Raw genomic sequence first — 15214 nt, forward strand, 5'->3', positions numbered from 1 at the left:
TGCAGTGGCGCGATCTCAGCTCACTGCAACCTCCACCTCCTGGGTTCAAGCGATTCTCCTGCCTCAGCCTCCTGAGTAGCTGGGATTACAGTTGTCTGCCACCAGGCCTAGCTAATTTTTGTATTTTTAGTAGAGGTGGGGTTTTGCCATGTTGGCCAGGCTGATCTCCAACTCCTGGCCACAGGTGATCCACCTGCCTTGGCCTCCCAAAGTGCTGGAATTACAGGTGTGAACCAACGCACCCAGCCAAAGGTACTATTTTTTTCGTTTTGTTTCATGGATAAGGAACTAAGGCAGAGAGAGGTTAGATTAGGTAACTTATCCAAGTCAGCATATCTGATAAATGACAGCTAGAATTTAAACTAAAACAATCTGAACAGAAAGACTGCTATAAGCCACTATACTACATTTCCTCCCAGGGTTATGTGTCCCCAGTAATGAGTTGATGATATTATAAGACCTTAGAGAAAACTAGGACTTGCTTTTTAATATTTTATTTCTATATAAAGTTGGATCACTTCACTTCATTACATATAATCCATGGGAGACCTACCAGGATAGAATAAGATTAGAATCTTTTCCAATGCCTTTTCTTAATACCATTAGTAAATCCTGTCATCTGGTCTAGAGCTCCTGATGTACTAATAGCATGTTAAAATCAGTATACTTATTTCCAGGATGTTAGTATGAAGAAAAAACCTTTTTTTAAAATATGTCTTTGGGTTAGAATGAAACAGAAATTGAACTGGGGAGCCTGTTGAGACAAGATTTCCAAGGATTGCATAATGAATTATTGCTGCGTATTGGAGAACACTATCAACAGGTTTTCAATGGTTTGTCAATACTTGCCTCATTTGCATCCAGTGATGATCCGTATCAGGGCCCAAGAGATATCATATCACCTGAACTGATGGTAAGGAATATGTTCTATGAGGTTTTCTTGTTTGTTTTTCTTCCCTTTGCAGCTTAATTATGAAATTGAAGAAACCATATTTTTGATCATTTTCTGGCTGCTAGCAATTTGTTTAAATTTTAAGTTGGTATTTTTGTTTTGAAAAGGTTGATTGAAATTGCATGGTCACATGCACAAGATCATGAACACAAGATCATGTTTATTTTCTTACAGCATTATCACAACTTTGTTTACATATTTACATATTTAGGCTATTAACAACATATATTAGCATTGGAAAATGTGGACTTTTAAGTGTTTTGAGTAGATTTTATTTTTTCACGGAATAAAAATGTTGAAGTTTATTTTTCTTTACTACTTTTAAATTGCGTGTTAATATATGTGTTAATATAATTTCAGAATATGTTTGTAGCTCTCCTCTCACCCTGCCCCTCCAACTACTCTTTCCTTAGCTCAACAAATGAAACTTTTCAATTCTAACTGTAGTTTAATCCATTGTTGGATAGAAGGGAAGTTAGGAAATACGTTCTCTATTTTAAATCTTTCTCTACCATAAATTTGTATTTGAAATCACTTTACTGTTTATCTTAAAAAAAATATAAATCCTCAGAATTGAATTATTATTCTTTTCTTTCAACTGCCTTCATTCCTGTAAGAGACTTAAAGGACTATTGGCAAAATATTTTAACCCATTTATGCCAGAGGTTGCAAATTTTTTTTTGTGAAAAATCAGACCTTGGTGATGATATTGAGCAGTAGGATATAAATAACTTCCACAAGCTTGCCGTTCCAATAATGGAATGCTAGGCATCAGTTCATTAAGAGAGATTTTTATCTCTGGTTTCTCATTTCCCATTCTAGTCTGGCTCTTTTCTCACTATTCTATGAAATTCGTTTTTTCAGGATCACCAACAGTCTTCTTGGCTATTAAATCTCATAGTCACTTCTCTGTCCTATCTTATTCAACCTTTCAGTATCATTCAATACAATTGGCCATCCTTTCCTACGTGGCATCTGTGATACCACATTGTCTTGATTTTTCTTTTTTGCTTCACTGTTCACTCATGTTTAGGCTTCTTTACTGGCTTTTTCCCTGTAAACTATCTACTTTATCCTCTAAATGTTAGAATAACTCAGGACTATGTAACTGGCTATTTTTCTTCAGTCATCATTCTCTCCTTTAATGATCTTCTTTGATCTTTTTCTTTAATATGAGTTATATTTTGGGAATTTTTAGTTGAAATTTCAGTCCAGACTGCCCCTGAGCTTGGTTTATATAGGTTAGTTTCTGGGAGGATACAGATGGCATACACACAAACGTTTACACAGAACTAGTTTAACAAAGGGGCTACTTTTAGTGACGTGGCAAGGTTAAGGGAACCAGCAAGGAATGTTAAGGAACCCAGGTACTACAAACAGCAGAAAACTTAATCCCCCCACTTAGTTCTGGGAAAGGGGGAGAAATAGTGTTACTAGAACCTGATTGAGAGCCAGAACCATGAGGGGAGTCCTCTCATTGTAGAGGAATGTAGCCACTGCCAGAACTACCTCAAACCACAGAGCAGGAAATATGAAAACCATACTCTGTCCTCCTACCCTCTGTTCTAGTGGTATTTCCTGCTGACTGAATTCAGTGGAAAGCCAGAGGGCAAGGGACCCTAAGTAATGCGGTCTGGTCAGTGTCCCAGGTATGGAGAAGGGCAGAAGGCGGCAAAGAATAGACCTGAGGATGAGAGAGGATGGCAAACAGATACTCACCTTTTCATCATCTCTACTCTCATGTCTTATAGGCATCTCAAACAATTCCAAATATAATGTGTTCATTAGACATCTTTATTTTCCCTTTCTAACCTGTTTTTCTCCCATTCTTTCCCATCTCAGTAATGGTACCATCTACCTAGTTGCATGAGTCAAAACCTGAGAAGCATTTGTGAGCCCTCCATTTCCTTTATCCTTTTATAATCAAACAATGGGCAAATGCTATCAAGTCTCTCCAAAATATATCTTTTTCATTTCTGCCACCACCACCCTTACACAAATAACCATCATCTTTCTTGGGACAACTGTGAACGCCTCCTAATGATTCTGTCCTTTCATTCTTCCCTCTCTACAATTAATTATTTATACAGCCTTTGGAGTGCTCTTTTTACAAACTCATATCATTCCCCTGATTAAATTCCTTCTATGATTTTCATTGCCTTTAACATAAAATAAAATCTGTAAGGCCATACATGATCTGCCTACCTTTCTACTCTCACATGGTACAACCCATTTCTTCCTTTCTCCCTGTATTTCAACATGGTTTCCTTTGGTTTCTTAAACGTGCCAAAGTTTTTCCTGCTTCGAGACCTAGGATGGTCTGTCTACTTGGAATAATATCCTGGATCTTTCTCATTCTTTAGATTTCAAGAGTTTCCCAAATACCCTGTCTCAACTCCCTTACCACATTTCTTGTCTATCACAGGATCGTGTTTATTTTCTTATAGCATTATCACAACTTTGTTTACATACTTACTTATTTAGTGTCTTCCGTTCATACTAGTCTACCATGTAAGCTAATGAGAGAGAATGACTTTGCTTATCTTGTACACCTGTACCCAGCACAGGATTCTAGGCATATGTAATAAGTATTTGGTGATAGATAATATATTGGTAGATAGATAAAGTCAAATAATTGTTTGAGCGCAAGAAGTTTAATATTGGAATGTTAACATAGATTATGTGATCCTTATCTGCTTTTTATTTAAGCAATATAGGCTGGAACCATACAATTAGTGAATTGTGGCTTACTATGCCAAAGTTGACTCTCAATCTAAATCAGAAGTTTGCAGAACAAAATGCAATTTTAGGCATTAAACACCAGATGATTTCCGGTGCTAGGCAAGATAAAGATTTATCCTGACATCTAATCTGGAGAGACTTGTAGGATACCTCACTCCTCTCTATTATATGGTAGCACACACCCTCCTACCCTTCTCTTGGTAATGCATGGAACCTGAAGATACCTAAATCAGATGCCTCAACATCAAGCAATGCAACTTTCTTATAGAGTTCAAAATGCTTTAGTTGCTACTCATTCCCAGCTCTTTTTTTTTGGCTCCTTTCTTCTGTCTGTACATAAAGACATGAAACAGAAGAATATTCTTTACAGAGTGGTCACATTCTCAGTTTGTAATAATATGAACAAATTGATTTAATACTTAACCATATACTAAGTCCTTAGTGAATGATATCTTTTTTTTTTTTTGGAAGCAGGGTTTTGCTCTGTCATCCAGGCTGGACTGCAGTGGCACAATCTCAGCTCACTGCAACCTCTGCCTCTGGCACTTAAGCGATCTTCCCACCTCAGCCTCCTGAGTAGCTGGGACCACAGGTGTGTGCCACCATGTCTGGCTAATTATTTTGTAGAAACGCCATGTTACCCAGGCTGATCTCAAACTCCTGAGCTCATGTAATCCACTTGCCTCAGCCTCCCAAATTGCTAGGATTATAGGGGTGAGCCACCGCACCTGGCCAATAAATGGTATCTTATTTAGCCTTTACAACAGCTCTATGCAGTAGGTGGTTTTATTGTTCACATTTTACAGACTTGGAAGAATTAAGTAACTTATAGATGATCACACATTAGGAAGTGTCAAAATTAAGATTCAAACCTAGATTTGGCTGACTTAAAGCCCATGCCCTCTCCTCCAGGACCGTCTCTTAAGAAAGTATTAACTCAGCTGAGCACAGTGGCTTATACCTGTAATCCCAGCACTCTGGGAGGCCAAAGCAGGAGGATGGCTTGAGCCCAGGAGTTTGAGACCAGCCTGGGCAACATGGCGAAACCCCATCTCTACAAAAAATGCAAAAAATTAGCTGGGCATGGTGGTGCATGCCTGTAGTTACAGGGACTCAGGAGGCTGAGCTGGGAGGATTGGTTGAGTCTAGGAGGTTGAGGCTGTAGTGAGTTGTGATTGTGCCACTGCGCTTCAGCCTAGGTGACCGAGACCCTGTCGCGAGAGAGAGAGATTGAGAGAGGAAGAAAAGAAGAGAAGAGAAAAAAAAAGACAAAGGAGGAAAGAAAGAAGTAGGAAGGAAGGAAGGAACTCTAAGAAAAGAAAAAGGAGGAAAGAAAGAAAAAGAAAGAGGGAGGGAGGGAGAAAGGAAGGAATGAAGGAAAGAACCCTGTTTAAGAAAAAGAGGAAGAAAGAAGAAAGAGAGAGGAAGGAAGCAAATGAAGGAGGAATGGAAGAGAAGGAGGGAGGAAGGGAAGGAGGGAGGAAGGAAGGGAAGAGAGGAGGAAGGAAGGGACGGACGGAGGGAGGGAGAGAGGGAGGAAGGGAGGGAAGAAGGAAGGAAAGGAAGGAAAGAAGGAAGGAAGGAAGGAACTAAGGAAGGAATTCTGTTTACTTCAGGAAACCTAAAGTGTCATGGATGATGATATCTAGCCTGCAACTTTTGATGCCCATGGTCTTGTGCCTCTTTTCCTCTATTACTTCTGGGGATATTATCCCCTATGTCAGATCATTTTTCTGGTGGGATACCCTTTCCTTAATCGTACTTTTCTACCTTAGCTCTAAATGTCATAGAATAAGGACAGTCCCTTTCCTTTCTCTATTCTTTTCCTCTCCACTCCACATCCTGAAATGAATCAGATCCTGAGGATCCCACCCCAGCTCACTCCATGATTAAAAAACTTACCATTTTCTCCTTGTACTATACATTTAATCATATTTTTTCAAGGTGACTATAAATCATTTCAGTAGTTTCTTTAAATACTACATGTGAAGATATATGTTTTTGGAGAAACTTAATTCACCAAGTCTTTATTTCCAATATGCTAATCTAGTTAAGTAAAATATAAATGACATTAATTAAATAATTAAAATGTCAACTTAAGAAATTCAATCTGTATAAAGCTTACATATTATCTGTTTTTATTTCTTAGGCTGATTATTTACAACCCAAATTGTTGGGCATTTTGGCTTTTTTTAACATGCAGTTACTGAGCTCTAGTGTTGGCATTGAAGATAAGAAAATGGTAAGTGGTGATAGTTGAGTTCCAAAGTGCTAAGATAGAATTCATATAGAATATAGATAAATTCTGCATCTAGCTACAAACATTCAAAGATGAGAAATAATCAAACATGACATTCTCTATTGCTGAAGAACTTATATAAGCTTTTTGGGAATCTTAAAAATTGGAATTGTATTCGTTTCATTTCTTTAGTTTAGGAGGGATAGAACACCCAACCCAAAGTGACTAAAAGGAATTTGTGGCTGTGTTACTAAAAGCGTAAGGATAATGTAGCTTTGGGCATAACTTGATTTTGGACTCAAAAAAGTTCTCAGAGTCAGTCTTTTGGCTCAGAGTCACCTGGATTGGCTCTGTACTTAAGAGCCAGGTAATGACCTCAATGGCTTCAAGCTCACGTCATCACAACATCTAGTCCAGCATTTGAAGAAAGAGACTAGCAATCACTGAAAACTCAAACAAAAGTTGCATCATTGAGTCTCCTTGGTTTAGATTGATCTAGTGTGGGTCATGGCCCATAGTGTTTTTGAACACCAGAAATCTTAGGTTATTATAATGTAAAGCAACTTTATGTTTAAATGCTTGTGCCACAATGAAGTTTCACCATGACTGCTGCAATAGTTGGCCACCACTGGAAATTTTTGTCCTAAAGATTGGAGTAAAATTTTAGATATTGATAGAATTCCCCTTTCTGTTGCTTTCCACCTCTGCAGTCAGTAAGATTACAATAAAAACAAACAAACAAAAAACACCTATGAATGGAAGCTTTTATTTCAGTGTATACTACTCCCTTCCTCTTTTTTTTAAATAATCTTAAGGAGTCAAGAAAGACATATGATACCATATTAAACTCTGCAAATTTCAGCAACCAATGCCTGTTCTTTTGGTGTCAACTAGTAAATTTAATCCCCCAACCAACTACTATTCTATCTACATGGCTGCTTTCTTATTATTTCTCCAATTGCTATCCTAAGTGAGAGAATCACCTTGAATCTAAGAAAACTAGAGTTTGTCTTGTAAACCATAAAGAGCTTGCATGTTTTGGCATATAAAGTCAACCAGAGAGTTTCTTTACCCCTTCATTATAAACTGGAGCTGCTGGTAACAGGTCTGGTTCTGTGTTTTTCATGTGTTTCATTTTCTGAGTATATCATTAATTATTTATTTGCTAAATTCAGGACATCTTGAATTTAATATCATTAGGACAAAAATTTCCTTAACTATTGATCACTATGAAGTATTCCATTTACTTCAAAAATTTTTATATGGTCTCAAATTAAAATGATTTTAATTCAGCTTGTTTTATGTATGCATATGGCAGTTTGGGATAGATATGAAAGAAATTAAACAATATGCATTATACCTTTAATACATTAGAAATTTTACCATTCTAGACAAATATTGGGCCAAAATAACAAATCACCTTCAAGGGAAAAAACAAAACAAAAAAGAACTCAACTTGTATTTTTCACATTTATAATTCCCACATAAGACATAAGCAATTTGACGAAACAAACTGGCCAACATTGTGTTATCTGAGAATAGATGTGTTATCTGAGATCTTTTGTGTTATCTGAGAATAGATGGCCCCTGATATTGGATGGGAAGCACTTGTCCTTAGGGCTCATCTGCTTCTGGCAGCATGTTTGTAAGCTTTACTCTGAAGCGCTACTTAACTCTATAGGCCTTGAACAGTTTGATGTCTTTGATGAAGTTAATGGGACCCAAACATGTCAGTTCTGTGAGGGTGAAGATGATGACCACACTGAGAACTGGCCTTCGATTCAAGGATGATTTTCCTGAATTGTGTTGCAGGTAAATGACTGCCTGAGTTAATTATTATTATTATTATTATTTTTTGCATTTTCCAGTAGCACTAACTTGAATTCTTATGTCTTTGAAGGAAATTGGGTTCAAGTAATAAATAATTAAGGGAGAAAGACTATTTGTATTGAAAACAGAACATATTTACTTCTTTTAAAACATTTTACCATGAAAGTCTTTTAACATACTGGGAAATAGAAGAGTTATCAATGAACCTCAATACCTGTTTCCCAACCTTGGCAGTTATCAACATTGCTAGTTTGTTCTAATCCGCTTCTACCTTTTTGATTGTTAGTTGGGGTATATTACAGAAGATCCAAGAATCATATCATTGTACTTGTAAATACTTTAGATGTATCTAATGGATGAGGGCATCTAAAAAATAACCTTCATGAATTGTTATACTTAGCAGGATTAATAGAAATATCTAATCTAAAACTCAGTCCTTATTCACATTTCCTCCAGTTGTCTCAAAGGTGTTTTTCCCAAAGATATTGTATATCATGTTGTAGATGCCATTTCCCAGAGATGTTTGTATGTATCATTGTTTCCTGAGTTAGACATAAATGAAGTTTACATACATGTATTTGGTTGCCTGGCTCCTTAAGTGCCTCTTGTAAACAACCTCATCCCTTAAATTCCCTACCCACACATTTTACTTATTTTAGGCTGTTAAGATTTTAGGATGTGGGATTTGACGAATAGCTAATTTAACTTTTCCCTCTATCTTTTCTTTCATCCCTGTTTTTTCTATAAATGGGTACCTAGATATAGATGCTGGATTAGATTTAGGTTCAATTTATTATTATAACATGCCTCATAGGTGAGGCTTTGTGCTTCTCTTGTGGCACAGTATGAGCCACATAATAACATCTAGTTGTCCACTTTTAGTAATGGTAAGATTAGACAGTAGGTTTTATCAACCTGAATCCCTTTATTATAAAATTCCTCATTAATCTTTCATCTGATGATTTTAGCATTAATTAATGATCATTGCCTAAGTCCATTATTTCATTACAGTTGATAAAATAGTGATTTTCTAATTTTATTATTCCTTCTGTATTTACTAGGTGGGATTATTCTTAAAATTCCTCATAAAATTTGCCTAGCCGGGCATGATTGTACGTATCTGTAGTCCCAGCTGCTTAGGAAGGTGAGGCAGAAGGATCACTTGAGTTTGAGTCTAGCTTGGGCAACATAGCAGGACCTTGTCTTTAAAAACAAAACAACTATAGTTCATGTAGGAAAAGCAGTTCATAATTACTTTAATATTTCCTTTTAGTTAATCAATTTAGGAATATAGGTTTGTGCTGTAGCAACCTCCAGTGACGTTTTTCTTCTTTTATAATATCATTTTGATTACATAGATTTTTATAAGTTTGATTAATTTTATCCATTAAAATCACTAGTCTTTTTTATTGCTGAAATTGTCCCATCTTAAGCAAGTAGAAATCCTTTCCAGTTGGCATCTATGAGTTTTGATATGACCTCCATTAATCTCTTATAGATTTTCTGCTTTTGGGCATGACAAGATGACCCATGCTCATCTTGAACATTTCCTGCCCCTGACTTAAAATTAGCGATTTCTTCAAGGAACCCTAGCTTGGGTTCCTTTGAGCCCAGATTAATTCCCAGTATAGGCACTCATTGGGCCTACTGTCATTGCTTCTAAGTCTTAAGTGAATATAGCTACTAGAAAATTTTTATAAAGAGAAAAAGATTTTGAGTTTATATGTATGTGTGTGTATATATATATATATATATGTATATTTCCAATACAATAAAGATCACATAGTTTTGACTTAACTCTTGTTTTACATTATATTTCTTTCCGGTTATTCTGTCTTTGTTCCTAATGACTTATATTATACATTTATGTAATTTTTCTTTCTGTATACATATATATGTCTTTAAAGTGACAATTTCAATATTACTACAAACAGTAAGACTGCTGAGTGCAGTTTAAGCTTCTTGGAGGCTCTTTTTGTCAATAAAATATATCCTGTTAGAGATGTATAGTCAGAATATGTTTTAAAATCATGTGAAGTAATTATTTTCTGTGTGCATGTGCTACCAACTTAATATTTAGTTATGTTCACTTGTTTCAGTTTGTTTAAAATTTTTAAGGGTTGCTTTTCCCCTCTATTTTATTTAATTTAAAAATTATATAAAACATTTGCATAGTCCCAAATTCAAATCTGTGTAACAAATTATAGTCAGAAATCTAGATTCCAGTTTTGACCTCTACAGATATCTATTTTTATTAATTTTTGTGTATCCACTCTTTGTAAAAGAATAAGCAAATGCACACACACACTTTTTTTTTTGTATTAATTCTGCCCCAAACACTGTTTTTCCCCTTGCTTTTTTGACTTCATATAATTTGGATATCACTTTATTTGAATATATAGCACTGATCTTTGCTTTAAAGCTGCCTTTTAATCTATTGTTTGTATATATCGTGTGTCTTCAACTAATAACTAATTGATAGAGCTTTACAAATAATAAAACTAATTGGACTTCATTTCTATTTGTTTTTTCACATAGAGCTTGGGACTGCTTTGTTCGTTGCCTGGATCATGCTTGTCTGGGCTCCCTTCTCAGTCATGTAATAGTAGCTTTGTTACCTCTTATACACATCCAGCCTAAAGAAACTGCAGCTATCTTTCACTACCTCATAATTGAAAACAGGTATTGTAACTGAAATTAAAGTAAAATAATAACTTTTTAAACTGTATTTTTATGTCTCAAGGTATTAAAATTACCGATGGTAATGTGGAACTGTCACTTTTTTGAATTTCAGGGTTCATCAGTAACAAAAGTAATTGGCATGTAATTACATATTGACATGATGCTATTTCAGTTGTGGCATTGCTTCTATTATAATTATTTCTAAAACTCACTAATTAATAGGTCAGCAGTTAAAAATTATTTTTCATTAATTCTGTAAGTGTGAAACCTAATTTACCTTTGTTTTCACAGTCAAAAGGCAGATAGTTGAATAGCATGAGAAAGGTTAGGCGAAATACCTACTTCCTGCCGCTTACCTTAGTTGAAATCTTTATTACTTCATTGCATTAAGCTTTGAACTAGCCTCTCTTCCTTTAAGCTTTTATCACTTTTCTTGATATTGTTACTAGAACTGTGTTTTAAAAATATCTCTTTATTGGTGTCATTCTGGCATACAAAGGCATTCTGAGATTCTCCATTTCCTAATTGACAAATTCCAAATTACTTAGCCTGATATTGAAGGCTTTCTAAAAATCTGGCCACAGACTATTTCTTACTATCTTCCCCCATAATTTTTCAAAACAGGCATTAGGCTATAGCCAATGTGGACTACTATTGACAGAACATACATCATTCTTTCCCATTTGTATTTTTGATTCAGGCTGCTTTTCAGACGGGGATGTCTTTCTATATATTTAATTTTTTTCCTGTGATTTTACTTAACGTTGTATATAATCATTCCTTTGCTTGTGAAAAGTTGGGTTTGAAGTACTCCTTATTTACCTACTCACCCATAAGCTATTGCTGGTCCCTTTAGTCAGTTGCAGTAACTATCTAATTAGGGAGAAGTCATAGAAGAAGGAAAAGTTAATGTGTTTTTATTTAATTAAAATACTTTTGTTTTTGATATTTTGTGCATGATAAAACAACAAAATCACTAAGTTAGATTTTGGGACTACTTTTCAAGTACCTTTAAAATTTGTTTTGTACATAGTCATATCTTTGCTGTTTATTACAGAAGTGTCATTTCTCTACCTTTTTCATAATCATAAGAAAAATCCCAACCAGGCATGGTGGCTCATGCCAACAATACCAACACTTTGGGAAGACAAGGCAGGAGGATTGCTTGAGGCCAGGAGCGTGGGCAACATAGTGAGAACCCCACGTCTACAAAAAATACAGAAACATAAAAAAAAAAAAAAAAGACCCTTCGGGAGGCTGAGGCAGGCGGATTACGAGGTCAGGAGATCGAGATCATCCTGGCTAACATGGTGAAACCCTGTCTCTACTAAAAATACAAGAAATTAGCCGCGTGTGGTGGCAGGCGCCTGTAGTCCCAGCTGCTTTGGAGGCTGAGGTAGGAGAATGGTGTGAATCCGGGAGGCGGAGCTTGCAGTGACCAAGATCACGCTACTGCACTCCAGCCTGGGCAACGGAGCCAGACTCTGTCAAAAAAAAAAAAAAAAAAGCATGTAATCCTAGCTACTGCAGGCTGAGGCAGGAAGATTTCTTGAGCCCAGAAGTTTGAGGCTGCAGTGAGTTATGATCATGACACTGCAAGATAGAAGACCTTAAGCTTGCTGAATGAAGGCACTACTTTGGCTTTGTTTATTGTTCCATCCCCAGTGACTAGCAGAGTGCTTAGCATGTAATAGCACATAGTAGTTATTTAATATATATTTATTGCATGAGTTAACGAAGACTAGAATTTAGAAACACTTATATTTGGACCCAGAAATATTAGAGCATTTATTATATTAGAAGGAAATTAAAAATTATAGCCCTGATAAGGATTACTTATATATATATATATTTTTATAATTCTTCATGATAATTTGTGTATTGGGGTAGTCTTTGGCTATCTATTGCTACACTCCAAATCACTCCCAAACCTAGTATCTTAAAACAATGAGCATTTTTATTTGCTCATAATTTTGCAATCTGGACTGTGCTAAGCTGGTCAGTTCTACTGGTCTTACAAGTGGTCCCTGGTGTGGCCACATTCAGCTGGCAGGTGGACTGGGCTGGGCCTCTCTCTCATTCTGTGTAGTCTCAGAGTCTCTCTCTCTGTACCGTGGTCTGTCCATGTTGGTGGCCACACTTCTGACATAGTGACTCAGGGCTCTCCAGAACACACAAATGGAAACTTGTGGGCATTTTTTTTTTTTTTTTAAGTTCTAGGGTACATGTGCACAACATGCAGGTTTGTTACATATGTATACATGTGCCATGTTGGTGTGTTGCACCCATTAACTCGTCATTTACATTAGGTATATCTCCTAATGCTATCCCTCCCCCCACCCCGCCCCACAAGAGGCCCCCGTGTGTGATGTTCCTCACCCTGTGTCCAAGTGTTCTCATTGTTCAATTCCTACCTATGAGTGAGAACACCTGTGTGGTGTTTGGTTTTCTGTCCTTGCGATAGTTTGCTCAGGAAGATGGTTTCCAGCTTCATCCATGTCCCTACAAAGGACATGAACTCATCCTTTTTTATGGCGAAACTTGCAGGCATTTTTAATACCTAGGTCCCAAACTGGCACAGCATATCTTCTGCACCGTCTATTTGCTAAAGCAGGTCGCACACTCAGCCCAGCTTGAAGAGGAAGGGACTGTATATATGGGTTTGTATGCTGAGAAGCATGGTTGATTTTAGCACTATTATAGAGTGATTTTCATAGTTTTGGTCATTTTCCACTAATAATTTAGCTGAGCATCTTAGACATAATTAGAAAATACTTTGCAGCTCAGTAATCAACTAGCACTTTTAATTATGAATTAAATTGGCCTTAGTTTCAACTTTTGCTTTACATTTTTTTAGTATTTATATTCTTGGCAAATAATTCTTTTTATTCCGACTATTAGGGATGCTGTGCAAGATTTTCTTCATGAAATATATTTTTTACCTGATCATCCAGAATTAAAAAAGATAAAAGCCATTCTCCAGGAATACAGAAAGGTATTTAATTTTTAATTTGTGGTTTAGGAGATCATTAATACAGAATTGTTCCCAAATTCCAATACATTGAATAAAGATCCTTTAGGATCATATCTAGGGATAATATAGTCCTATTCTAATGTCTAATTCCTGGTAAGTAGATAATGCTACCATGAATCCATGACTTTTGGAAGGAAGTTTTAGCATTTAGATTAAAGATGTAACAGCATTAGATAGAACAGAGAGCAAAAAATACACTTCTTATGCCTTTACTACCTAGACCAAAGTGTCCTTATTGTCCCAAAAAGAAGAGCTACCACAGCGGCATGCCCTAAGAGAAGAAAGGAAAGCTGTGGGACGATTCTAGTTTTGTTGTGCTACAAACCATGACATAGAAATGTCAGATGTCAATGATTCCTGAGATTTAGAAGGGGAATAATGTATAATTCCAGCATCTTAAATCTTAGCTCTCTAAAATTATGAAGATGTTAGTGGTGATTTCATAGCACTTCTGGGTAGAAAGTGGAATATCTGACCTTGGGTGTCACCTTGGGTAGTGAAAGGAAGTGAATTACTTATATAATCCGTAGACCTGGTTCAAAGCTATTATGTAACCCTCTGTAAATTAAGAGAAACTTATACTTCCTGTCAAGAAGTACTTATTTTAGATAAGTAAATTCTTAGTTGGGATAAAATTTTTCTCCACGTCTAAAAATTTTACAATGAAATCCCTTTCCCTTAGAATTACTAAAAATGACTTATGCTATATAAAGGAAGGAATGGAAATTTTATTACTTTAAAAAATTGGTTTGGTATAGTTTAATGGTAACTATATAGGGAATTCAGGCCTTTGGAAATGGTTGTTAAAATAGTCGATTAATAAGGTCTATCTCTCTGTGCTTTGTATATAGGAGACCTCTGAGAGCACGGATCTTCAAACAACTCTTCAGCTCTCTATGAAGGCCATTCAGCATGAAAATGTCGATGTTCGTATTCATGCTCTTACAAGCTTGAAGGAAACCTTGTATAAAAATCAGGTATGCTAAGATGATAGAATTAAAAATGTATAACAAAGAAAGATTGGAGGCTTAAAGAAAAGATGACAGAATGACATTTTTGTTTGTGATTTAGTGAAAGAAGAAATTTTTATTTTACCTGAATTATCATATCTGACTGAGAATTAGGAATCCATGAGATGCCCTTTGAGCTTGAATCCCAGGGTTATACAGTTTTTTGTTGTTTTTGAAGGATCATGATTTGATGGTTATATTTTAGGTTACTGCATCTTCCTAAGTAAAGGTGTGTATAATTATATAATACAGCAGCAGTTTATGTAAGTCTTCTCACATATTTCCTATGGATATATGTCATATGAAATGTCAGCAGTTTTACTATTGTACATTTTGACTGAATTAATGTTAGTTTTAATGAAGCTAAATCTTTAAGTTTACTTTTTCAAGGGGCGAGTAAACTTTATACTTTTCTTTGGCAACATAATGTAGATTATCCCTAAACTTGATGATAGTGAGAACTGGTATTTAAAATACGAGATCACTGTATATGAATAAATTGGAAAGAATTTAACTGAATTACTCATTTTTGCATATCTAGAACGCATATGGTAAGATGTGAGAACCTAAGACCCTCATGAATTTTGGGATTACCATTCTATAATGGAAGGGTTATATTTCCTTCCATTAGTAGAAGTAAACACTTACTTAGGACAGAAGATATACGTGATGGTAATGAGCACGTGTTTCTGGGGTAGTGAGTTTGTATAACCAGTGTGGGTAGC

The 15214-nt window shown here is 35.9% G+C and overlaps 1 protein-coding gene across 2 annotated transcripts in view; it reads left to right on the plus strand.

The window, feature by feature from the left end:
- The window catches only part of ATR (ATR serine/threonine kinase), a 123287-nt gene that overhangs the window by 30169 nt on the left and 77904 nt on the right, over positions 1-15214 (plus strand). For both annotated transcript variants that reach the window (XM_025377065.1, XM_025377066.1), the window contains 6 exons: positions 728-913; positions 5844-5936; positions 7615-7745; positions 10302-10445; positions 13347-13440; positions 14331-14456. In XM_025377065.1, coding sequence (XP_025232850.1) covers positions 728-913; positions 5844-5936; positions 7615-7745; positions 10302-10445; positions 13347-13440; positions 14331-14456 — 774 coding nt within the window. The remainder of the gene's footprint in view (positions 1-727; positions 914-5843; positions 5937-7614; positions 7746-10301; positions 10446-13346; positions 13441-14330; positions 14457-15214) is intronic.

Source organism: Theropithecus gelada, chromosome 2 (genome assembly GCF_003255815.1).
Source record: "Theropithecus gelada isolate Dixy chromosome 2, Tgel_1.0, whole genome shotgun sequence".
NCBI lineage: Eukaryota > Metazoa > Chordata > Mammalia > Primates > Cercopithecidae > Theropithecus > Theropithecus gelada.